Source organism: Anser cygnoides, chromosome 5 (genome assembly GCF_040182565.1).
Source record: "Anser cygnoides isolate HZ-2024a breed goose chromosome 5, Taihu_goose_T2T_genome, whole genome shotgun sequence".
Lineage (NCBI taxonomy): Eukaryota > Metazoa > Chordata > Aves > Anseriformes > Anatidae > Anser > Anser cygnoides.
Genome location: NC_089877.1, coordinates 53886686 through 53910462, shown reverse-complemented (window position 1 = coordinate 53910462; position 23777 = coordinate 53886686). Strand labels below are relative to the sequence as shown.

The 23777-nt window shown below is 46.2% G+C and overlaps 1 protein-coding gene across 1 annotated transcript; it reads right to left on the bottom strand.

The window, feature by feature from the left end:
* Positions 1-713: 713 nt before the first annotated feature.
* On the bottom strand, positions 714-15407 carry CYP46A1 (cytochrome P450 family 46 subfamily A member 1). The gene is made up of 15 exons (XM_048069822.2): positions 15208-15407; positions 12321-12398; positions 11953-12034; positions 11334-11407; positions 10550-10636; positions 9649-9787; positions 8962-9072; positions 8030-8186; positions 7622-7684; positions 6483-6555; positions 5956-6040; positions 3958-4068; positions 3598-3686; positions 2588-2654; positions 714-2190 (listed from the first exon to the last, which is right to left on the bottom strand). The coding sequence occupies exons 1-15, from the start codon at positions 15354-15356 to the stop codon at positions 2029-2031; spliced, it is 1527 nt and encodes a 508-aa protein (XP_047925779.2). The 5' UTR covers positions 15357-15407; the 3' UTR covers positions 714-2028.
* Positions 15408-23777: the final 8370 nt, after the last annotated feature.

Below are 23777 nucleotides of genomic sequence, written 5' to 3'. Positions count from 1 at the left end.
TGCCGTTGGTACCCTCATTCTGGGGGCAGCTTTTCACCTTGACTGCTGGCTGAGCTCCTGCCTGGCTCCACGGAGCCCCCATCTGCCTGCAGGTGTGCATCTGGGGGAGCCTGCTGGAGAGCTGCTGGAGGGCAGGCTCCTGCCTGCAGCACTCAGGCTCAGTTGTTGTTCTTCTTTCCAGTTGTACTTCTGAAGTTTGGCAGAACCTGTGCAAGCACCTGGCTCGCATACCAAGAGAGCAGCCTTCCTGAAAATGCCCTCGCCCTTTTTTTGGAGGACAAGGGATCACCTCCTGGCTGGGGGTGCTGGGTGAAGCAGAGAGCATTGCAGCACCTCTGCACAACATCCCCGTGGCCCAGACATCACCTACTGCCTACAGTGCCCTGCGGGAGCCCAGGACAGGTTATCTCCCAAGAAAAGGAGCTGTCAAGGTGGAGAAGCGCTGCTCCTGCTCGGCACATCGACAATGAGAGCTTGCCATCTGCTGGAAGGCGATCAGCATTGACAGGCAACGCTCTGGCATGAGCTCCTGGGTGTAGGAACATATGCCGCTCCCCTTCACGGCCACCCCGACTCCCGGCACTGCTGAGACGTGTCCCTCCCTTTGACACCCTCTCAGGACGCACCGTGCCACCCGCACGTCCAGCCCGGCACGGGGCAGCTGGCTCCCCACCGCGTCCGCTCCTGGCAGCACACTTCCAGCTGGAGAGTCCTCGGGTTTCCAAATCAGGTTTTATTCACGTATAGGAGTACAGGAGCGGATCTGCAGCAAAAGGGATCACAGAGCTGGCCTAGCAGTGCAAGCGGTGTCACCTCGGGGTATCAGTAGTATTAGTACACCGTGTAACATCGCTTCTCAAAAGCAGCATCAACCTTACTGGCCTGTTATCCCACTGCTGCTCTGCATCGGATGGCGCACGAGCAGTTATCCTCCTGGTGTGGAAACCACCACGGTAACTTGTCAGTGCACATACTGCGTTCTCTGTAACACTGCCAGTACCAAATGTCCTGAATTCCCTTCATTTCGTGGTAGATCTTATGCCCAAGCTCCTATTAGGTATCCATGTATTTCTGGAAGGTGGGATTTTCACATTATCATTTTTCCCCTAGCTGAGCCAAGCTGAAAGGCAGCACAGAGCGAACAATTTTGGAGCAGCTGCAGGAAGGGCTGCAGGACGTTCTCCTGCCTCTGGCTCAAGTTGCACAAGCATTTCTTCGAGGAAAGGTCAAGTTTAAGCAGCGTTTGATTCTAGGCCCTCACTTCCAACTCTGCTGTACATTCTAGGCTGGTCCAAGCACTCGTGTAGCTTCACAGTGAACCAGATGGGGAAAACAATCCAGGTTAAAATGAACCCAACAAGACCTCCCCAAAAGAGCAGTGCTGCCTGGGTGGTGAACCTACACTCTGACCAACGTTGGAAGTAGAAGAGACTGAAGAAAAATGAGGCAGAAGCAACAGGGACAATTAGTGGTCACAATCTCTGAGTTTTGTTTCAGATCACTTCTCAATCATGTTTCTCACTTAGAGCAGGGATGGAAAAACTGTTTTACCAAGAGAATAGCTCCAAAGTTCTCTTCCTAAATTCAGTCCAAATCTTGTGCTCTACTATGTTTTTGATTTCATTGTGTAAACATAACATTCCCCTAACAAGGGCTTACTTAGACCATGTCGTGTTGTAAGCAAAATTAGTGGAAACTATCCACTGGGATTTGACTCCAGCTTTGTGCGGAGCTCTCAGGGATACTCCAGTGAAAAGATGTCCGTTTAAAATTCTGGACAGAACCAAACAGTCCCCCAGGAACATAGCAGGCTTTGCAATTCCAGGTACGCTTCAGATTGAAGATGTTCACATATATCCAGAGTGAATCTCCTACGGTTTTCTTTCATACGTGATGAGAAAATTAGGAAAATTTCCAATCTGGTAATCCTCTAAAGGGGCCTGTAAAATCTAACCTTCGATTACTTTGAAAATCTACGAAATCTGAAGAAACTCAGCCACTTCCATTTCATGCTTCCCTTCCTGACGGTCACGCCTGGAAGCCTTTTGGAAGGCTCCTGGGCTTTAATTTACACATTACTCCATCTAGTGGTCGAAGGGTTCCAGAATCCAAGAGTTTAAAACTCTGCCCTGGTACCAGCTGGACTTCAAACCTCTGCAGCAACTTTGCCATCACCACTTTCGCCTCCATCTGTTAGGAAGAAAAGCAAACTCATTATCAGTGACAGCAAATACAGCTTTGACTACAGCTGCTTAAATTCAGTGTGCTATGTCATACTGCTTTGTCAACACAGAGATTTAAAACTTAAAATCCCGGGGCTTCCTGGATTTGATGACAATTGACAGGCACAAAGATGTTCTCTGTGTTTATGTTTTTAGCCTGGTTTTGGCAATCAGAGTGTCAGCCCAGCCACTTTAACCTGCCAATTTTGAGCACCAATGCTAAGATGAACTCAGAGCACGTTTCTGACTGCAAGGTAGAAACATGCCCTGCCTCCGCCTTGCGCAGGGTCAGTACAGGCCCCATCTCTGCACACTATGAACTGGTACAGGGATTGCTAACAAAACCTCACTGCAGGCCTGCTTACCTGTGCAAACACCTGCCCGATACAGGAGCGGGGTCCCAGCGAGAATGGAAAATAGGAGTAATATGGCCTACAGAGAAAAATATTCAAAACTGTCATTCTGATGGCTTTGTCATAAAGAAAGAAGCAAATACTTCACCACCACAGCAAGTAAATAGTCAAAATGTCACCCCACCTAGCTAACTTGTCAAGGCAATCTCCAAATTAACATTTTTTTCGTTCAGAGCAGCAGTACAGCTCTGAAAAAAAATTCCCTAAGCATCTCCACTTTGTGTTGACTCAGCTCACAGAGATATTTTTATGCATGCAAACCTTATTTGTAAGCTGATTTTCAAGCAGACTCCAAATGCTCCAGCCCATCACGGGACATAACGATCCATACGACTGTCGGTCCTGTGGGCAGGTCTGAACCACATCAGCAAGAGGACATGTGGTTCAGGAAACCAGACTAACTCCCGTCTGAAGTAAAGCCCCTGAACAACAAAGTAGTTTGATGCAGGGGCCTCAGCACCAACTGTTTTGAAATATCACCCCCGCAGCAGAACAACATCTGCCCCTGGGCCCCTCGTCCTGTCTCTAATGTGGAGACAGTTCAAGCTTCCTGGGGTAAAGGCTGTCACACGTTAAATGCTGGTATTGCCTTAGGGCAAATACTGGTCTGGTTTTGGCCAAGGGTTTGACCTCAATGTAAATATTAAATAGCATTAGCATTGGTCTTTTTTGTAAGGTATTGTGTGGTCTGAAGAACTTCTGAACAGAAGCTGCACGCTGTTGTTTTCCATCTGAATTTGGATATGGCTTCAGTGTTCAGAGAATCACAGAATCATAGAATATCTTGAGTCGGAAGGGACCCACAAGAGTCATCAAGTCCAACTCCTGGCTCCACAACTTACACGAGTGTTACTCATACTTGGAATGGGAAAACAGTTTTATTCTGCTTTCTTCCCCTTGAAATCTCTTCCTGTAATGGTTCCTTGTTACATGTGTAGTAAGCTGGAAGTAAAATAACTCACTTTGGTGCATCTTTGCTAAATCGTTCTGGATTGAAAGTGAGTGGATCCTCAAAGTACCTTTCCATCCGCCCCATGATATAGGTGCTGAACTGCCAAGAAAGAGTTTATTTGCGTTAGTCAGCAGAAGCTTACTGAGAACGCCTCTTTGCTGTCACAGATGCAAAAACATCCCCAGAGCGTGCACTCCTGAGGCAAAACCGACCCAGGTTCCCGATTCATACCTCTGTTTTGGGCACAATTTCAGTGAGGCCAAAAGGAATAGTCAGGCAGTATTTTGGCCTCTGATACGCACACATGTTGCATGTGGATCCAGTGCAGCAGGTTAAAGCTGCTGATGGGGGATGTTGCTGCAGGACTCACAATTACTGTCGTGTTTGCAGGAATCCTGACACCTTCGATGACATTTTCCTTCTCTGTCCAGCGTACCGTCCCTGGGACAGGCGGGTATAGCCGCAGCGATTCCTTCAGAACCTGCATCAGCAAAAAGCACAAAAGGTCAGTTAGTTACTACAGTGTAGGAAGCAGAAATAAAATTAATTACTTCCCCACGGCCTTTCACTCTGGCTAAATGGGAGCTTTTGACTTGTGGAACAGATGCTGGTTATCTCCCTTGGACTCCTGTGGGAAAAATAAATGACAAAGTCAGCTCCTTTGCTTCAGACTTGTTCTTTCTTATGACTGGTATAAAAAGTATAGAAGAAAAAAGTGAAAAGCACGAGAGACACCATGCATTGAACAGATCTAACACCTAGAGCTGGGTTAACAACTAAGTGAAAAACTACTGGGAAGGAATTCAGAGGGAGTATCTGAGAGTGAAGTTCATGCACCCGTCGAGCCGTGCTCAGAGCTTGCTGCCGCCAGCACGGGTGGCTGCTGTCACCTCCTTCCCACCCTCAGCACTGTGCTCCTGCCTTTGTGCTGCTGATGGTGCACGGGGAACTGCGCCAGGTCACAGCACCAAAATGACAAAAAAACCAACCTGGCAAAGAAAAATGAATAAGGAACAGTGAGAAAAAAGTAGAACGAGACCATTTCTTTTGGTGGCACTGAGCTGTAAGAATGGCTTATTTCATGAAAGTGAAGCCTAATTAACAGTGCACATTAGCATTGCATTGCAAATGCAATTAACGGTGTGTATGCACGAGTGAATTAATGAAAAAGAAGAGTTGACAAAAGGATTCAGAATTGCTTGAATGACAAGAGAGGAGTCCCATGGTCTCTGATCCTCCAGGGACAGACTGGCTCTCTGACCAAGGGCAACTGTGATTTTGCTTGTGCAGATCCAAGCTTGTTCTGTTAAATAAACTGTCTGCTTTGAGAAGCTCTCATGTGACCTGTCTTAACACTGAAAGGCTCAGATACCTAGTCCTAATTGGAGTGGTGTAATTGTGATGATGTTTGGAGAAGTCTGGAGCAACCTGCTGGTTTCTGTAAGCACACAAGGATGTCTTTTCCTCACAAGAAATGGACTTGTGTAATTTATCGCCCATCAAAGCACTGTGATCTGCGGGATGGGACATGGCAAATGGTAAAATACCGGCACCCAGCTCAACAGGGCAGTTTAAGAGAAGAGTGATGGTGGAAGACTACTAAAATAACAGGAAAATTTAAGTAGGGAGACTAGTTGCCAGGACTGTGATTCAGCCCCTCTGGAGGGTTACTGATGTTCCCCCATCTTGTTAAAAAAGATATGCAATGTGAATGCTGGCAAGTAGCCAAGCCCTGGCTTTACAGCTCATTACTAACTTTCTACAGATAAGACCTCTTTTAGGACCAAAGTCTCTCGTTTTGTTGTTGTTGTTGTTGTTGTTTTGAGTGACTGAAGGGGGTTTAAAGACTGAATAATATTAAAAAATGAAATTGCAAAAACTAGCCATTATTTTTGGTTGTCTTCAAATCCTACTTCGTTTATTGCACTATGGTGAGATCATAGTTGGAAATGCTTTAATAATAATCAAACAAAAATAGAGCTGGGAGTTTGGGAACTGCGTGGGACTCATGCAAAGGTTGGGCTCAAGGTTGCAAACCCTTCTTAAAATATGACTACAATTTCATCTTAAACAGGTAGGGATTAAGCAACTCTGCTCTAGCTTCCTGGCTGGTAATAATGAAAGCAAGCAGTGAAGGAATCGTGTGGGATTTCAGAATGAAATCCTAGGAGCATCCTTCCCAACAAGGCTGGGCTGCTGCAGATGGCTCTCTACCTGCTTGCTTACTCTCTGAGGACAAATACCGTCAGCATCTTGGTGTTGCTCCTAAAATCTTAAAAGCGTAGGGCTCCTCTTGGCAGTCGCATGACATGGCAGGAGCACTACCAAACAGCTCTGACTGGTATCTTACCTCACCCCCACACAGTACCTGTGATAAGTACTTCAGTTTGCCAAGATCCTCATAGTTGATGTCTCTCTTGGCACCAAGGACTTCATCCACTTCGGCCTGAACTCTACAGTTAAATTAAAAAATGTTAGTTGCAGACACCCATTTTTTGCTAGGCAAGCTGACAAAGTACATTTTTTACTTTCCAGACACTGAGTTGGATTTTGACTTCCATCCTCAGGCAAAATGCCTACTGATTCCCAGCCAGCCTGCCTGAACTTGTGCCTCGTTATCAGGGAGCAGTAACGCGCACACAGCACAACCGAACCAGGCAGCATTCGGGACCAGCTTCATATAAAGGCTTTGAAAAAAAATCACATAGATGGAAGTGAAATAATTCATCCCCAAGCTTCCTTTTAAATGTTAGGTATATTAGACTACCAAGTTGTTTCTTTTGGAAGGAAGGCTAGAATTTATTAAGAATTGATCCTAGCTTTTTGACAATCCTTACAATTAACTTCCCCTTGAAATTAACAGTGAGCTGGCTTTGCAAATGAGAGCGCCCGTACCTTTCCATTATTTCAGGATGCTGAGCCAGGGCCATTACTGTAAACGACAACTGATTGGCAGTGGTTTCATGACCTAACAACACAAAAAATCAGTTTAAAGTTTAGTATGAAATAAGATGATACTATTAAGGTCTACTTGCGTTATTGTCAATAGGAGACTTTAAAAGTCATGCCCCAAACAGTAAATTTCAGGTATGCTAGAAATTAACTGAAACACTAACAGGGAGGTAATTTCTGTATAAGTGCCCTTCAAGAACTTTCAAGAACAAGACATAGCTGGTAAAGATACAGGCTGTCTTGTTCAATTCACGGCTGCAGTTGTTATATATGGCAGTGACTTGTTATGAATTCCCTGTCAGCGAGGGTCAGCACTAACACTCAGCAGAGGCCAGAGAGATTCAGTATTTACCTTGTCATATTATTGGACACATAGTCCTGTTGAGAAGCAATGATATACTGGTTTTGAGGAAAAACTGAGCTTCTAATAGTTATTCTTTGAAATATTTGCTTTATGTGGATTTTTTTTATGTGGATGTTTTTAATGTGGATTTTTTTTTATGGATATGCATATGTTCTGTTTTAAAGCACTACAGAAAACAGACTTTAAAGATGTATTTGTTAAAAAATGTCTTTTTTGCGAAAGAACGGTATTTGACCCAACCCCAGGAGGTCACCTAAATCCTACTGACTTGCCAGATCAAACTTTCTGTGCCCTTTACCCCATGTATCACCTTGTCCTCTGCTTCTCCTGATGGCCTTGGCAGTGCCCTCTCCTACCTGGCAATGATTAATGCCCTTAGGGCAAGAATGGCGTTCACTTGTGTGGGTGAGCTGAGGTGAGGTGAAGACCCCTGCTTGTACCCCAGCAGGCAGAGCCACTCCCTGCACCACCACCCTGGCTTTATTTGCTATGCTGGTATAACGGAACAAGGATAAAACTTAATTTGCCTATGAGAAAATGAAGAGTTCTTTTCAGACTTTGCTCAGCTGGTCTTACATCAGTATAATGACGCTGTCTTCCAGCAAAGTGACTCCTGGTCACAGCAGCATCAGAAGGAGTGAGCAAAGCTCCCATAGGCAGCCCAAGGCTGAGTACGGCTTCCCACATTACATATACAAGTACTAAAGTAGCTACTAACCCGCAACAAAGAAAGTGACAAAGTTATCCAGAATGTTTTCGTCATCTCTAGTTTCTTCCAGAGCTGTCACGACAGAAAAATGAATGAGATTAGAAAATGACCCTGTACCCCAGCTGGAAGAGTCAGGGCACTCTGCTCTGCTTTGAGCATTTTTTCTGAGGTGGAACTGGGAGGGAATGCTGAGAGGACTACTCGGTGGGGACCTGTGACCAGTACTTGATCCAACATCAAGAAACAAGGAATTTTCAAAACAAGTCCTAGTACGACTCTTCAGTGTGAAAAAACATGTTTCCGAAGTCATTAAAGGAGGACTGAATCCCAAAGTTCAGATTCCCAAAATAAGTCTTCCCAAATCTCAGGAAAAGCACACCACAGACAAATTAACTCAAAGAGCAATGAGTTTCCTACCATCTCCTTTCAGTATCTGCGTAAGAATATCTAACGTGTCTTCCTTCCCACTCTGGATGGCTTCCCTCCTCTGGTCAATGCACTCCTTTCCCACACGCCGCAGCAGCCTCAGGCTCTCCCGGGCCTCCTTTATCATTTTCTGTTTTCCTGGCATATACTGAATACAGAATTAATTTAGTCATTTTATTTCTTTTGCTGGTAAAAACACCACCAGTGTTATTTTTCAAGTGAGCACCCCATTTCTATTTTAGCAATACGCGTGCTGTCCATGGAACCAATTGAAAGTCCCCAGAATGAAGTGTTTGGGCTAAAAAGAGAAATATTTCAATCTGTGCATGCTGATGACCTGCCTTGTCAGAGCTGACATGTTAAGCACCATGAGCAAAACTCCTTACCTCCCCAAGGAAAGAAACTGTAGTAAGTGGCACAGAACCCAACCTTTGGACCCAAAAGGGAAAACAGGAGCTCTAAAAGTCTGAACTACAGCTTTCTTGAGAGACGGTGGAGTGTAACTTAACTGTTTCAGATTTCATCGATAATTTCTTAGTACATGAATATTAGTCCAAAATACTTTTTTATGGTAAGAAAGTTCAAATTTCTTCCACCTTGAGTAAAGGCTGAAGTACTTCTTGGACAAACGGCAAGGACTTTCCAATTTTTGCAGCGATGGGCGTGAAAGTATAAAAGGACACAAGAGGGAACAGGCAGGGGGGAGGAGAAGGCAGAAAGACAGAAACAAAGCATTAAATAATAATGTTAATTTTGCAAGTGTTTTAAAGTGCTAACTAATTTTATCTCAGTGCATGTTGGAGGAAAAGAACTGCTGATGATGTTTTCCTTGTCACATACGGACCACACACAACCCCAGCCCCATACAGAAGCAGAGGCTCCAGCTGGACATGCGAGAGGACTGACGCGAGGAGCACACAGACCTTCACAAAGGGGATGCGCATCTCAGTCATTCCCTTCATAATCATGGTCACAGCATGTGGGAACGGTGTCCGGTCATCACTCAGCGCGTTCAACTCCATGCCAAAGGCTACCTGAGGAGAGGGGGAGAAAAAGGGAGCCACTTCCTAATCCTCCTGGCTCAGCAGGGCTGGGATGAAACAGCAGGATTGCCTCACACCGACTGTCTTTTACCAGAAAAATGCCTCAGGCTAGGTTCTGCCCTGCAGGAGCCTGGGAGGGAAGGGTGATAGCTACATTAGGCTTCCTCCTTATTTGGGGGAATTAATGTTACTTTCAATTCATGTTTCACATAACGAAAGGAAGAGCCAGTGTCAGGCAGACTTCATGCTGATGTATAATAACACAACACGCATCCGTGAACAAATAGCAGTGCCCCTTTTGTCTGGAGGGCTGGGACTCATGAGGCTGTAAGGGTTTTTGCAAAGGGCCCTCTGTGCAGCATGCTGCTGGCCACACTTACATGACATAAACCCTTCCCTAACTGCCCCTTCCTATGTCGCAGTCTGAATGGAAGTGCCTCATCTACTGCCTCAATTCTTCGGGCATTTCTGGGTGGAGATCTGTTTCCTTGGCTCCAGCTCCTGATCCCGCTACTTCCATTCCTTCCTGCTAATTGCGAAGGAAGCAAGAAAGCAGACAGCTGGTACCTTTGCAATGACATCCAAAGTCACCCGGCTCATCATCGTCAGCATGCTAAACTCTTTCTTTCCATCTGCCTTTTCCTCTAGCTTCTCCATCAGCTCCTCTGCTTTTTCATTAAAAGTTTCCATCAGGCCAATCAGGTAGCTGAACAATTAATAAAAATGAGTGATCGGGCTCTGGGGAGGATATCTTTGCTCAGGCAAAATTATCTTCTTGTTTTCCATAGAAAATTATAAATAATTTATTTTAATTCATATTGTTTTAATTATATTTATTATATTATTATATTTAATTATATTATTGTTTTAATTTATATTGTTTTAAGCTTAAATTTATAACAAATTTGCCTTAGTACTTTAAAAAAACAAACATAAAATGAGCTAAATTCCTCTTGTAGCAGCCCAGCTCTATCCTGCCACGTAAATAACAGCTGCCGTGGCAAAGGGCTTTGGCCTGGGCATGTCGAGGCTGATGGACAAATCTTCAGACCCTGAATGCAATGCGTCTACTTTGTACAGGCACTCGCAAGCAAACCAGACCAAACCCCAGCTTATTAATCAAGCTCTGTCTCCCACAGGGAGTCACTCAGACAGGTGAATGATTAGGCTTGCCCACTTCAAATAGCTGAGGTCTGTTTTCACATGGGATAAAGCAGCCATCAGCACATTCTTGGGACCTTCCTGCCATCACTGAGTTTGTACGGGTGTCACTCCCACAGGAAAAACCCGGTCCCATTGTACTTGTCAAGGGAACGATGTGTTACTGTGTTACACTCAACGTAAAATAGCATTTTGACACTAATTGTATTTTCTTTTTCTAAACATCAAAAAATGGATTAACAACAGTGAGAATCATGAAAATACAGCAGAAACAACAGATAGATCATCCCAGAAATGTTTGCCTTACGTGCGGCTGAAAGCTGGATCCATCACCTTCCGCTGCTTGTGCCAATGCTCGTAGTTGCGATCAGTTACCAAGCCATTCCCTAGAAATCTGGCATTTAGGAAAACAAAGAAAGGAACAGTTTTCAGCAGGGGAGCCAGCCCAAGCCTGTCAAGTCACAAAGGAAACTCTTCCACATCTACTTTCTTGTATTTTTCCCATGTGCAGAGAGTACATTGTTGCTGCGAGTACACCATCTTTTCATCTTGTGGACAACACCCGAATTGCAGCTATGTTTTGCCTGGTATGCGTGGACTGCTGAGTCCAACAGGGGATGCTGGCTCATTACACAGGTTCCCCAAAACAACTGTGTGCAAATAATTAACATAATAACTGAATTATTCTGTTTTCAGAAGCATCAAGATAACAGTGAAAACTCCCCTTTCCTATCATTTTGCTTAGGAGCTGGAAACTCCAGCGCATTTGGTGCTCCAAAATCCAAGTGAGAAGTTTGATGATGGTCTTCAGCAACCTATTCTGAGACTAACTGAACATCCACAGGGGAAAAAGCATAAGATCAAGGTAAAAAATCCAACATAACCTCCTGCCTGATCAGGAAGACATTCGACTTGACACACGCACATTCAGCATCATTTAGTAGATACCTGTTGCTTAAATATGTCTGGAATTAGTCATTAATGTCAATGCTAAGACAGATGGTCTGACTCAAAACAAGTGTCGTGCCTGTGCCTTTATTAATCTTTCACTCATTTTCAGATCACCGTGACTTCAGATGGATTTTTCCTACCTTACACCGAACATGTTGAAGATACGACCATAGACCAGGCGATCCTTAGGGTACTGCGGTGACATCAAGAACTCCTAAAATCAAATCCCAGGTCAGTGAATGCTGAGTGCTCTCTGTTTCCCAGACAAAACATAAAAAGCCACTCACACATTCACTCTTTTCCTCCTGTAGCAACAGACTACATGAATTATTTGGTGTGCTCTGATTCCCCAGTTTCCACACTGGTAACTTGTTTTGCATGCCTATAGCACTTTTTGCCCAGTGACCTGGAATCTCACTCTATGATTATTACAAAGGTTTAGAGGAAGAAATCCAGCCCCGTTGTGCCTTGTTCTTTTGAGATATTAGGCTCTTGCAGATAGTCTGCTTTTCAGAAAGGGTGGATGCTTGCTCTATCTGCAGTTTAAAGGGAAGTAACAAAGTAAATCAACTGATTAAGTAAGAAAATAAATCTGGACAGCCGAGGGTGCAGGCCACCTCGCCCTGGTAACCCAGCCAGAGTCACGCTCCCTGAAGGCACAGGCTGCTGCACCATGCTGCCCTAACCACCAGACACCACCTCTCTTTTTTGGAGGGATGGGCTGATCCCCACTGTCAATTCTGTTTTATTCTGCAGTACCTTCACTCCTTCAGGACTCAGAATCATTACTGAGACTCTGTGAAAAGCATTAAACCGTATAACAGGTCCATACTTCTCTGACCTACAGAAAGAAAAGGAAAAAGAAGAGAATTATGGTACAAAACACCAACACCTAACAGCTCAAACCTAACAACTTCAAGGGGCCAAAGGAGCATGGACTTGGAATTACTGCAGACTTGAGTGAATAACGCTGCTAAGAGAAAGATCAATGCTTTCTTTTCTGCCTGGTAATTCTACCAACCTTCTGAAGGATGCTAAATATGTAACTTAATGCCTCTGTGCCTTGTTTTCCCAATTTGTATAACAAAAGCTAGCCGAGCCTAGCTTAGTGGTGTGTCTCAACTTACCACTGCAAGAAAAGATCGTGTATAAGCTCCTGTTTCTCCAGCATTCTCCAAACGATTGGCAGATGTCCAAGTAGAAAGCTGCAGAAAATGAAGTTAAGAGTATCAGGAGGATGCCAAAACAGGGGTTTGTATGGATTGCAATGCTCAGGACTGATATTTTGGGAGGGATGGCTGTGGAAGGATGTGGGGTGAGCTCCAAGCCCCTGTTGTTTTGCTGCGGTCTAATGATGCAAGCAACATTTTGGAATGACGCTAGCACTGGGTAGATGTTCTAGTTTTAAATGAAACAAACACGCTCCAGATTCTTTGCCGAGGGAAACAAGCAGGGTAAACCCAACTCCATTTCTGTGGCTCTGTTTATAACCCTGCATGTCCGTGTGCCATTTATTCAGTATACATCCTTATCCTTGTTGCTCATCGGATGCAATATGTGTTGCTTGTGGCTTTCCTCCTGGTAAGGAAAGGTAAAAATAACACACAGTGATGCCAGAGCCCAGCCACCACCCAGATAAGCTGCGGACCTTGGTCACTTGGTGCCCCTGCACAGCCAGGGGCATTGGTGCAGAGAGGCAGGACAAAATGCTGCCTAGCCGCACACCCACAGCGGCTTTTTTTTCTGAGAGAGACTATGAAATGTTGAAGGAAAACTTAGAAGGATTCACTGATTCATATGGAAATCGCAGAACTGAATAAAAAGGGTTAACTCTTCACATACAATAGCTGTATTCGAAAGCCAGAGATCAATTTCTTCCTTCAGATGTGAACAGGGAATTCCCACAGGCTTTGTGCACATCTGAAGGAAGATTTGGCCAAGCTCCTCTCCAAATCAAGCAAGCTATGCTAGAGATCTGTTTTCCATTTGAGACACAGAGAGCCATGCTATCATCCTCTTCAGTATAAACAAGCTATAGGGGAAAAACAGGCTCTTATTTTATTTCTGTTGGAACCGGTAGGTGCTTAAAATAACAAGCTCTCCACAAAGTTACCCAACATCTACAGAAACTTTTAATCCTTCCTTTGCTTGACTCCTCCGCTGTAACCGGACTCCAAAAAGACAAAAAGTTCCAAAGAAGACAAAGTCCTTTGTTAGCCAAAGCTCCGGGAACCACTCTATCTGCAGCGTATGAAACAAGGTCCCACTCACGGCTCCCCTTGTGTGGCTGGGGAGTTGTGACAAACTGGATGTTTTGTCCTCTGTCCCATCACTACCCAGTTCAGTTAGGTGCTACAACAGGCCAAGAGCATTCATCCGCTAATGAGAAGTCACAACTCCTCTCACTTACTGCACGCCATGAAAAAACTAAGCAAGGGCTTGGTTTGGGATATATAATTAAGTGACATTACCATCTGAAAACATGCACTTACAAAGAAATTCTTTTTTCCATTTCTTACTATTAGATCTCTAATACGAAGCAAACCTTTGAAGAGACAACCTTATGTCTTCAAAGGGGAGCCATTCACACGGCAGAAACGACACAAAGCCACTATGACTCACGTTTTCAGCCTGTTGTGCACAAGCCTCATTTAGAGATGTGCTGTGTTAGTCCGGATAAAACAAATCAGCCCAGGAAATCAAGGGTGTTAACATAATCTTGTCATCACGCAGCCATAAGAGCTGAGGCAAAGTCTGAGGTTTTGATAAGATTCTCCTGCACTTCATCCTAAAACAAGGCTTTCTTAAGCTTTTATTAAAGGTAAGAGACAAGAATGAAGGGAAAGTCGTATGGGACACAGTAACACCGTGAAAAGACGCTGGCTGTGGACTGAGTAGCTGGGAGCAGCTCTGCCAACAAGAGACCAGGGTTCGGTCCGGGTGGGCAGCAAGCTGGGTGCCAGCCAACCTTTCTGCTGCCTCATCTGAGAAGTGTTTACGTTTGGACGAATCCCATTTTAGAACCGAGATCGTGGAGTCATTTGGGTTGGCAAGGACCTCTGGAGGCCACTGGTCCGGTCCCTAGCTGAAGGCCAGAGCTGCGTGACTTCGCTCAGGGTCTCATCCAGCCACTCGTGGCAGTGTTTGAGCACAGGACGGTGAGGTTGTTTTGCCTCACACCTAATCAGAATTTCCCGTGTGGGAACCGGTGTACATTGTCCTTTGTGCTGTGCTGTGCACCTCCAAGGAGACTCTGGCCCCATCATCTCATAACCACCTGTGTACTGGGGAGGTTACATCAGCACCCTGTGCCACCTTCTTTTATAAATTGCTTACCAGAGCTGGAGCTATTTGATCTTTCTTACCTTGGATATTTAGGAATGGAAGTGTTTGTGCCACAAGTACTGCAATGAGGGTTTTGGACAGTCGCTGACAATTTATACTTTTGAAAAGCTGTCAAGTACCGTGGGCTCACAGGGCAGACAAGCCTGCACATAGCGAATCAGTACAGAAACATTCCTGCGGAGGATCTGAGGCTGATCACCACGATCACGCCTCAAATCCTGGAGAAGGGTCAGAAAAGCTGCCACAGGGCTACTTAACTGCCATTAGGTTAGGGCGTGACTTCACACCTCAAAACGCACCTAAGGACAAGCAGGTTCAGGTACGACAGGATCCACCCCAGCCCTAATCATCACATCTGACCCCGATGACACAAGTGGGCTGAAACCTGGGGATAAGTCCCTGTGGGACTGCTTCTGTCCGAGAGCGCAGGTGGGGTGCCTCCTGGAGTCACGCTGTCAGGGCAGCTGCACCCAGAGGTGCGGTTAACGGGACGCCTGCGTGCCGTGAACCCGCTGAGGGGAACCCAGAAGGGTGAGGCCGGCCCCGAGCTCCGCCCGGCCCCGAACTCTGCCTGCTCGCCTCGCTCCCACCCCCGGCCGGCCGCGGGGACACACGCAGGGACAACACGGGGACGACACAGGGGCGCCCACCCGGCTCCTGAGCCCTTACCTCTCGCGGGGGGCGCCGGGGATGTGGTCATACTTGGCGTGGACGTGCCCCACGTAGCAGCAGTAGAGCCCGGCCGCCAGCAGCAGCAGCAGCAGCAGCAGCAGCAGCAGCAGCAGGGCCCCGGCCGCCAGCCCGCCCAGCGCCGCCATGGCCCGCGGCGGCGCCTCCCAGCCCTGGGTGCCCGGCTGAGGGCGGGCGGGGCGAGCCGCGGGGACGCGGGCTGAGGGCCGCGGCCTGGCCCGGGGGGTTGGCCTCGGGTGTGCGTGGGGAAATCGTGTAATTAGTGCGGTCGTGTGACTGTGATAGTGCCAACGCTTCCTCCCAGCTCGGCACAGGTGTTGGAATGGGGGCAAAGCGCCAAAGGAGGTTACAGCAAGGGTCTGGGAACCCGTCGGTGCTCTGGGGGGGATGAACAGAAACGAACAGCAGCACACCGTGCCCGCTTCTAGCTCCCCCCAGCCCTGCCGCCTGCCCCCGGGGGTCCCCCTCACTGCCGTCCTGGCAGGGCCAAGGGGCAGGACACAAGCTGCCTGCCGTGCCCCTCACCGACAGGCAGGCACGCCACCTCACCAGCAGCCTGTCACTAAAGGGCGTCCCCATTCTCATGCTCCCTCCTCACATACATCTCACTCAGCCTGCCATGGCAGGATGCTAAGCTAGCTGGATTTTTATCGTGTCTTCTTCTGTTTTGCCTCCTGTGGGTCTCTGACACGTTTCTCAGCAGGAATTTTCATCCCTGCTTTTTCCAGTGTGGTGCCTTTCCCGGGTTCTCCCGCACCATCTCCCACGTGGCCGTACCTCTCCGCAGTAGGAGGGAGAGGGTATAATTCATAGCACACCTCACTTTGGTTCATCTGATGCAGCAGTCATCTGCCAGGTACCCCCAAGGGTCAGCTCACTTAGGTTTTCAGAAGGAATGACTGTGCTAAAATGCCACGATCTGCAGGTTTTCCTTGGTCTTCCTGCGTCATTTCTACTTGCGCGTGAGACTAGCAGATCAGAGATAGCAGAGAAGTGCTGTCAAAGCAAGAACAGAACATGCTGGTGTAAGAGTTTTTATCTTTATTTCGTTTTTGTTTCGCAATGTAAATGATTTTGAATGGTCTGATACTGATAGAGGGGCAGAGGAGAGTCAATAGTGAAGGAGAATTTAAGGGGCACCTGTAGCATCTGGGGCTGTCTTCTATATGCTGCTTTCCTGTGTGTATGCGTGTCTGCCTATCCCTCACTAGCAGCTTTGTGGCCAACTTCGACAAAACTTGCCACAGAAACACAGATTATGAAAAGCTTGAAAACCAGGCAGATAAAAGAAATTGGACTGGCTTTGTGATGTGAGTGAGGCCAAGGAGAGGTCTGGTATGGCAGATATCAGAAGATGACAGATTTTCTGTTGAAGTCACCAGGAAGCAGCACTTCTCAAAGGCAGACATGGCCAAAACCTCCCTGCATTTCGGTTCCTTGGCCTGGACTTGGGTGGCATCATTTAAGCAGGTCCCTGGGGAGGCAGAAGGATCGGCTCAGGCAGGACTCGTAATAAACCCGTGGAAGCCAGGCAGGAGCTCCTGGGCTTTCCCCAACCACTGAACCCCCTACTCCAGCCTGCAGGCATGAGAGCTGCTCCACGGGCACGCCAGCGCTCTTCTGGCCTGGCATTGCGTAGCACAAGTAATGAGTTAGGTGGTGACACCACATCACAACCCCTGAGAGCCACCGAGTCTTGACAGTGCTCAAATGGTACAAAATGCTAGAAAGCACAGTCACAGCTGTCAGTACACAAGTAGGTTGTATTTTGTTTTAGTATTGTTTGGATTTCTGTTAAATTTAATTTTAACACTGATTTTTCTTGAGTCAGTACTTCTTTCTTTGGTTTGAAGTAACTGCAACAACCCTGGAATGATTTTCCCGTGTGTTTTGAGTACACATTTCCAGGTTTTTTGTTGTTGTTGTTGTTTTTTAATCTGGAAATAGTCTAGTTGGTATATTCTCAAAGACCAAGACTATTATCTAACTACTGTTTCAATTTATCTTACTCGAAAGTAGATCTTATTTCCTGTCAAGGTTGCGGTGTTATAACCTCTTGTTTTCATTGGGGAAAAAAAAAACCTAACATTCTTTCCCATTTGGTCAGGCAATATACATCATGATCTCATGATGCAAATAGCAATCACTGGGGAAGATATAGCTAATCACAAGAACAGCATCACCCAAAGAAGGTGCTAAGAAACTAAAGCTAGGTAATGAAACCCCATCTTTAAAGCCACTCAGTGAGCTTCCTGATGAAGTATTGATTTTCTGAGTTTCACTGATGATTTTTTTTTTCAGTGTTATTCAGGAATCGATTGTAGTTATCTGTAGGGCTCATTCATTTGAAAGCAATCTCAAAATACTTCCGATGGAAAATTCCTGCTTGCACCTTGTTTGCAAGCAGCTCACGGGGTGTATTTGAGAGGTGATAAAATATTTGGTATTTTATATTTTTTTGATGGGATAGAGAGACCATGCAATATAGTTCTCATCCCTGATTGCAACAGGCAAGTTAACAAGCTTTAATAAAAACTTTTGCTTGTATTCTAACACATTTTCCGTACCCTGGAGCGAGGGACATGATACAAAGGCACTGCACTGTTGGGTTTTTCCTCTGCCTGGGACCCGCACGCTGCACCAAGCAGGAGCGGAGGCTGGGCCCGCTGCCTTTGCCCGTCTGTCCCTTTCCTGCTGGGGACTGAACTGCCATCGCGTGGACATTTTGCCAACTTGCACCTTCCCAGAAACACAAAGAGCGAGAGAGGCCCGGGAGCAGAACAGCAGAGCAGAAAGCTGGGAATTGCTAAGTGGTGTGAAGCTACGAGGTGAATTTGAAACATTAACCGTACCTAGGATTCGTGCAAACTCCTCTTCTCTTTTGTTTGTCTTTTCATAGCCATTCAGCTAGGAAACGTTTACTGTTCTCTCTTGAGAGGTCCAGCGCCATACAGGCTGCCAGTGTGGGCAGCAAGGAGAGGGCAGAGCAGAGGCTTCGCTTGTGCTTGGCAATACCGAGGCTGGTATCGTGGGGCAAGCTCAACTTGCCAATAAATACATCTCTAAATAAAGAGCTTTTAACTTTACTGTTAAATGCCTCCATCTGTTGTATGCTACTGGTTCAGTGCAGATGGCGATTAAATTAGTGCCTCTCCTGGAGAATTGACAGTCTTTTTAAACCCTCAGCCCCCTGCATTAAGGTCCATATGGAACTCATACGGGTCTGGGGCTCATGTAAGCAATGCACTTCACCCTTGTCCAGTGGAAACGCACATTTCAGGGCTGGTTTTACTAGGTGTGCCCTCCTTTCCTGGTCAGAAACATGGTCTGGGTGGGATCTGAGGACTGAGTGCTGTTTTGGGATTTCGGTCCTTCTGGCCAGCTCTGCTGCACTTCGGGAAGCCCACACACAGCACTGCGCCAGCAGTGAGGATTTAGCTGTGCCCAAGGCACAGGGTCCCTAGGGCACATGCTCATGCAGAAATTATGTAGGGATGCAGGTTTTTGTACACGGGCAGAGAAAAATCAAAACATTTTGTTTAGCCGAAGGCAAATAGATTTCACTGTGCCTGCACACAGTGTGCCTTCACTTGCCTCTGACCATGTCACATAGTTGCTGTATTGTGGCAAATTGTCATTTGTTTTTAATAGCACAAAAGCTAAAGTTCTCTGCTCCAAGAACTGCAAAATTCAGTGAACAAAATTTATCTTCTCAAGCTTTCTTGCTACTGGATTGCAGCTCAATTTACCATTGAATCTGAAGAGCTTAGACAGAAAAATATTCTGCATGTCTTTGAGCGTGGCGCTAGGATGCCACGGTGCCAGCAGACAGTTATCCAGCTCACTGCGACACTGTCTGAAGAATATACCCAGGTTTCAAAATATTCATTGAAATAAACTTCCAAAATCTATCTTGTTCTCCTGATAGCCAACTAATAATACCTGATGTCCTTGTTTTTTACTGCTATTATGACAGCCAATGTGAAAAATATGGAGGCAGATGAACTTACCGAGAGTAAGATCATATGGAACAAATATATAGGAGAGACATGTACATTAATTCCTCTCTCCTTAAACAGTCAGCAATTGCTTCTCTGACACCAGTCATTTACCATATACAGGGAGATATTTGTGTTCATTCGTATATTGTCTCACAGGAAAAAATAGAACACATACTTTGATTTAATCATTTGGTTATTTTTATTACATAAAACAAACTGCAATATTATAAGTAATACTACAAAATATGGACTTATATTGTGTTACCAACACGATTATAATGCATGACCTCATTTTAAATCCAGCTATTAATAAAATAAAATGAGAAATGTTGCTTCTGTTAAAAATAATTACATGACTTTCTTCAGCATATATATATGTATATGCATATAATACGGATATAAAATGTAAAGCTGAAGGCCAAATTCTGCTGTTAGTTGCATCAGTATCAATCATAATTAAATCTGAGCAAGCCAAAGTTAGTGAGGGTAGTGAAGGTTTTGGAAACTGACCCATTATTTTAACCTAATTATTAAGGAACCAGAAATGGAAAAGTGACATCAAGTCAATAACCAACAAATGGCTCTCTGTTTGCAGCTGGGACAATCAGCTCCCCGCGTGCAGGGTCCCAAGCCACAGACCCTGCTGGGGAAGACCAGAGCATCCTCGCTGCAGACCAGGGCTGGGCTGGGGTAGGAACACCCCCTGCAACACCTCTGCAGTTCAGGAACTTTCCCCATCCTACTGCGCATGGCAAGGAGGAACCACAGGTCCCCCAAACTGTCCCTGTTGCTTCCTCCAGAAGCACCTTGTCTCTCTCTAAGGCATCTGTAAGTATCATTTGGAAAGCTGGGCACAGGAAAAGGGGTTTCAGGTCTTGGTTTAAAGAACTGCTACTCACAAGCAATGAAACACCTTGAGGTCTGCAACAACTCTGGCATCTACCTAAAACCACAATGCCCCACCCACAGTAAAAGTAAGGGGAAAAAAAATGAAAAAAAAAAAAAGGAACACTCTAAATATCATTGATACAGTCACTACGTCCAAAAGCAGGTGCATAAAAATCAAAGAAAATCATCATTCTAACTCCTAACCCAGCCCAGGATAACTGGGGAAATGTCTCCTGGAGCCTCCTTTATCAGCGTGGCTGTAGGCAAAACAAATCATGCTTTTCAGGGCCTGACACCCAGTTGTACTCCAGTCTTCTCTGAGGCGCCAGACTGGGTAATTTTTCTCTCTTTCTCAACATCAGAACCTTTTTTGTGAACAGTCATCTACACCAACAGACTACTGCCTGCTCCACCCAGCTTTTTGAACTGCTGATTCTTCCCAAACCCAGCTAGATGGAGCCGTTTCCTGCCCAGGTGACAAAGCACCTTTGGGCCATGATGTCCTGGTTTTATCAGGAGAAAGCCTTTTGCTTTTTCATTCTGCTTGTGTGCACGGAAGGAAGGTCCCTGTGGGCAGCACTGGACCTTGGCACCTTTCAAGGCCACCAGAGCCACCTCACTCAAGCAGGCAGGACAGGAAAACTCAGAAAAATCGTGTGATATAAGGGAACTGATCTACCCACAGAGCTTTTGCCACAAATTAAGCTACACCGGGCACAGGAGACAACAGAACCTTTGCAGAACAAAACTGTGAGTGGGCTTAGGTACTTACCCAACGTGGCCCATACGGCCCTTTGGGCAGTTTCACCCTGAGCGGCCTGTCACCCAGCTCCCAGATGCTGAGCTCCACAGGACTGGAAGAGCAAAATTGATCCTTCTCAGTCAATAAAATGTTCCAGCACAGAGTTAGCGAGTAATTGGTAAGACTGTCCGTGCTGAATGAAGACAGCCCAAGGACTCAGGCGTTGCCACCAGCTAATGCCCCTGAGGTACAAGGTACTTGATGTCAGTGCTTACACCTGGCTGACCACTGAAGATCCTTTTCCTTAGAAATGGTGTCTCCATTTGCTACATTATTGTTAAGGAAGGATTGCAGTTTCCATCCTAACTGCTTCTCTGACTGCATTAAATCGTTGCTGGAGGCAGCTCTATAGCCGCACCTGTGCCCCTGAGCAAAGTCTAGGCATGAGAAACCTTGGGAAAGTCATGTACAAGGCAGCAAGGTATGGACGCGTGGGCTTGGGGTCTTATTTAACAGAGAAAAGTGTAGATACTTAGAACTTAAATTTGGCATGTAGCTGTTAGTTATCAAGCAACGCTTGCGCCCCTTCTTACAGAAAATGCATGCTTGTGTCAGAAATGATCTAAACAACCGTACAGCTGCTAGCAGATTGAAGAACCGACCGGCGAGACGTGGGGAGAGGCTGGTAGGGGAGGTAAAGGAAGGAGAACACCCCTGGCAGCACGTGAGGGGGGCTCCCCAGGCTCACTTCCACACCTGGCTGCAGCCGCTGGCCCACACCGGGCACGGCTCTCCTCGCCGCGTGCCGTGCTGGAGCCAGCGTCACCCGCAGTGCCGCTACCGCACCTTCCGGGCTTGAGTCATGGCTTCAGCACTACTTAATGACACGCCACAGGGTTCAGTAGCGTGATGCACACACCTCATGCCAAGCTCGAGTGATTTTGGCCTAAAGGTAACGTCTGCGCCACAGACGGCAACGCGGTGCAGCAGTGCTTGGGCTGGAGGCCGGGTAGCGAGAGGCAACAGCTCGGCACGCGGCTCTTCTGCCTTGGAGGTGGAGAAAAAGTGGTGGCAAGGCTGTGTCTGCTCTGTTCCTGCAGAGATACGATGGGCTCCCTACGTGACGCTGCTGTGCCAACGCGCCGCTTTCACTTTGCAACAGGGTAAGGAGAAAAGCAGGTGCTCCAGTCCCAGTCACGGAGGGGAATCAGGAGAGAAGGTAGTAAAAAATGTTACTATTTGGCAAAAGTCTGGGTTTGCCATGTAACACGTGGAGAAAAGCAGCTGCACTCTGGTAACCAGCATTATTCTGGGCTATTTTAAGACCCTTACCTTGCATCAGCATCCAGGCTGGGATACCGGCATGTTCAAATGTAGCAGGAGGGTTCATCCGTTTATCTACAGCTCAATTCACCTGACATCCTGGTACATAAATGCATTTTGAAATGAAGAAAAATGCTACCTGTAAGCACCCTATTAACTGGCAGGTGATATCTCAGGTATTTAAATTCAGATGTATTTCTGCGCTTTGAATAGCACAGGCTCATTATTTAAATACTGGGGAAGCAGACTGACAAATGCCAGGACTTAGAATAGATGTATTTTAAGCTTGGAAAAGAGCACGATGACTGGAATCATCTTCCCTGCATCAGATCAACGCACCGAGCTGGCAGGCACAGACCCTTGCACGCATACACGTGCGCTGAGCTGGCACGCACGCACCTGAGTGCTTTTCCCACCCGGTGTAGGCTAGGAGAAATGACAAGGAGGAGAAAATACATTTGCAAGCCTCCTCTCTACCTCTGCCAATAAATATTTCCGCCGTGATGCCTGTGGCACAGGGTAACTCCGGCGGTAAGCACCGGGGGGGGCGCAGGCCTGCGCCTGCTGAGCCGCTGCGAGCGCTCTGCTGGATGCCAGGCGCCTTCACCGGCACCAGACCCCGTGCCACCAAGTGACCGTCACCCGGGGAGTGGTGGCAGTCAGACCTGCATGGAGGTGGCCTTCGCTTCCGCTTGGGACGTTTGTGTGGGCTACAGGAAGCGTGGGGAACAAAGAGTTAAGTCGGAAACACCACGTACCTGGAACTGATGGTGAAATTCCTGCCTAATTCGTTCGTGGCAGACATCCCTGATTCATCTCAATTTTAAAGTACCTTCTGTTACTCAGGACATTTTTTTTTTTTTTTTTAACCCACACGTTTTTAAGCTTTACTGTGATCATGAATTTCCTTAAAATCTCACAGCCAGAGCTAGCTGAAATTTGGCTAAGGAACCAAAAGAAGTGAGGAACTCTGGAAAAGAAAGGTATCTTTGCCTTCAGTTTGCTTCCAGCCCTCTAGTCCCATCAGCTAAATAGCTGCCAACTCTTTTAATAGAATTTACAAAGGCCTCTCTTGTTCCCTGAACGTTTTGATGTGCTTGAAACGAATTTCTGCACTTTAAACAAACGCACTTGCACCCTCCCTGCAGTAGGAAAGGCCTACTGACAGGCTGGTTCCTCACAGCGTTTGGGGGTTTTACAATGAAGAGAAGCATTATGCAAAAGGCACTTTATATGTCTCTTTTCCCCTTTACACTTAATAAGAACTAGGGTGGCAGTGTTATTTTTCTGTTCATCTGCTTTTGTACAGTGAAAGTACTCTTTACTATCAAAAAGCATTTAATGGATATATGAAAAAGTTCAGGAAAAGCCATTTAAAACAATGTTATTTACCATATGCACCCATGTTCTTGTCTTAAGAGGACACCGTCAACTTGAAATTGGGGAATTAAAACATCCATAGGAAGAGCTTTGCTGGATGCACCAGGCATTTTACACTTGTTTCATTTTGTCTTTCTCATGTTCTTGTGTGAACTGTAAGAAAAAACCTACCCCAACTACATCAGGAAAAAATAATCAGGCAAAATCCTATCCAA

Excerpts from the sequence above, each read along its gene's own strand:
- CYP46A1 (XM_048069822.2), bottom strand. The coding sequence starts at position 15,356 with ATGGCGGCGCTGGGCGGGCTGGCGGCCGGGGCCCTGCTGCTGCTGCTG. Across the intron at positions 9,788-10,549 it reads GATCCAGCTTTCAGCCGCAC|CTACCTGATTGGCCTGATGG; the intron begins GTAAGGCAAACA and ends TTAATTGTTCAG. Across the intron at positions 2,191-2,587 it reads TCGGGCAGGTGTTTGCACAG|ATGGAGGCGAAAGTGGTGAT; the intron begins GTAAGCAGGCCT and ends TCTTCCTAACAG.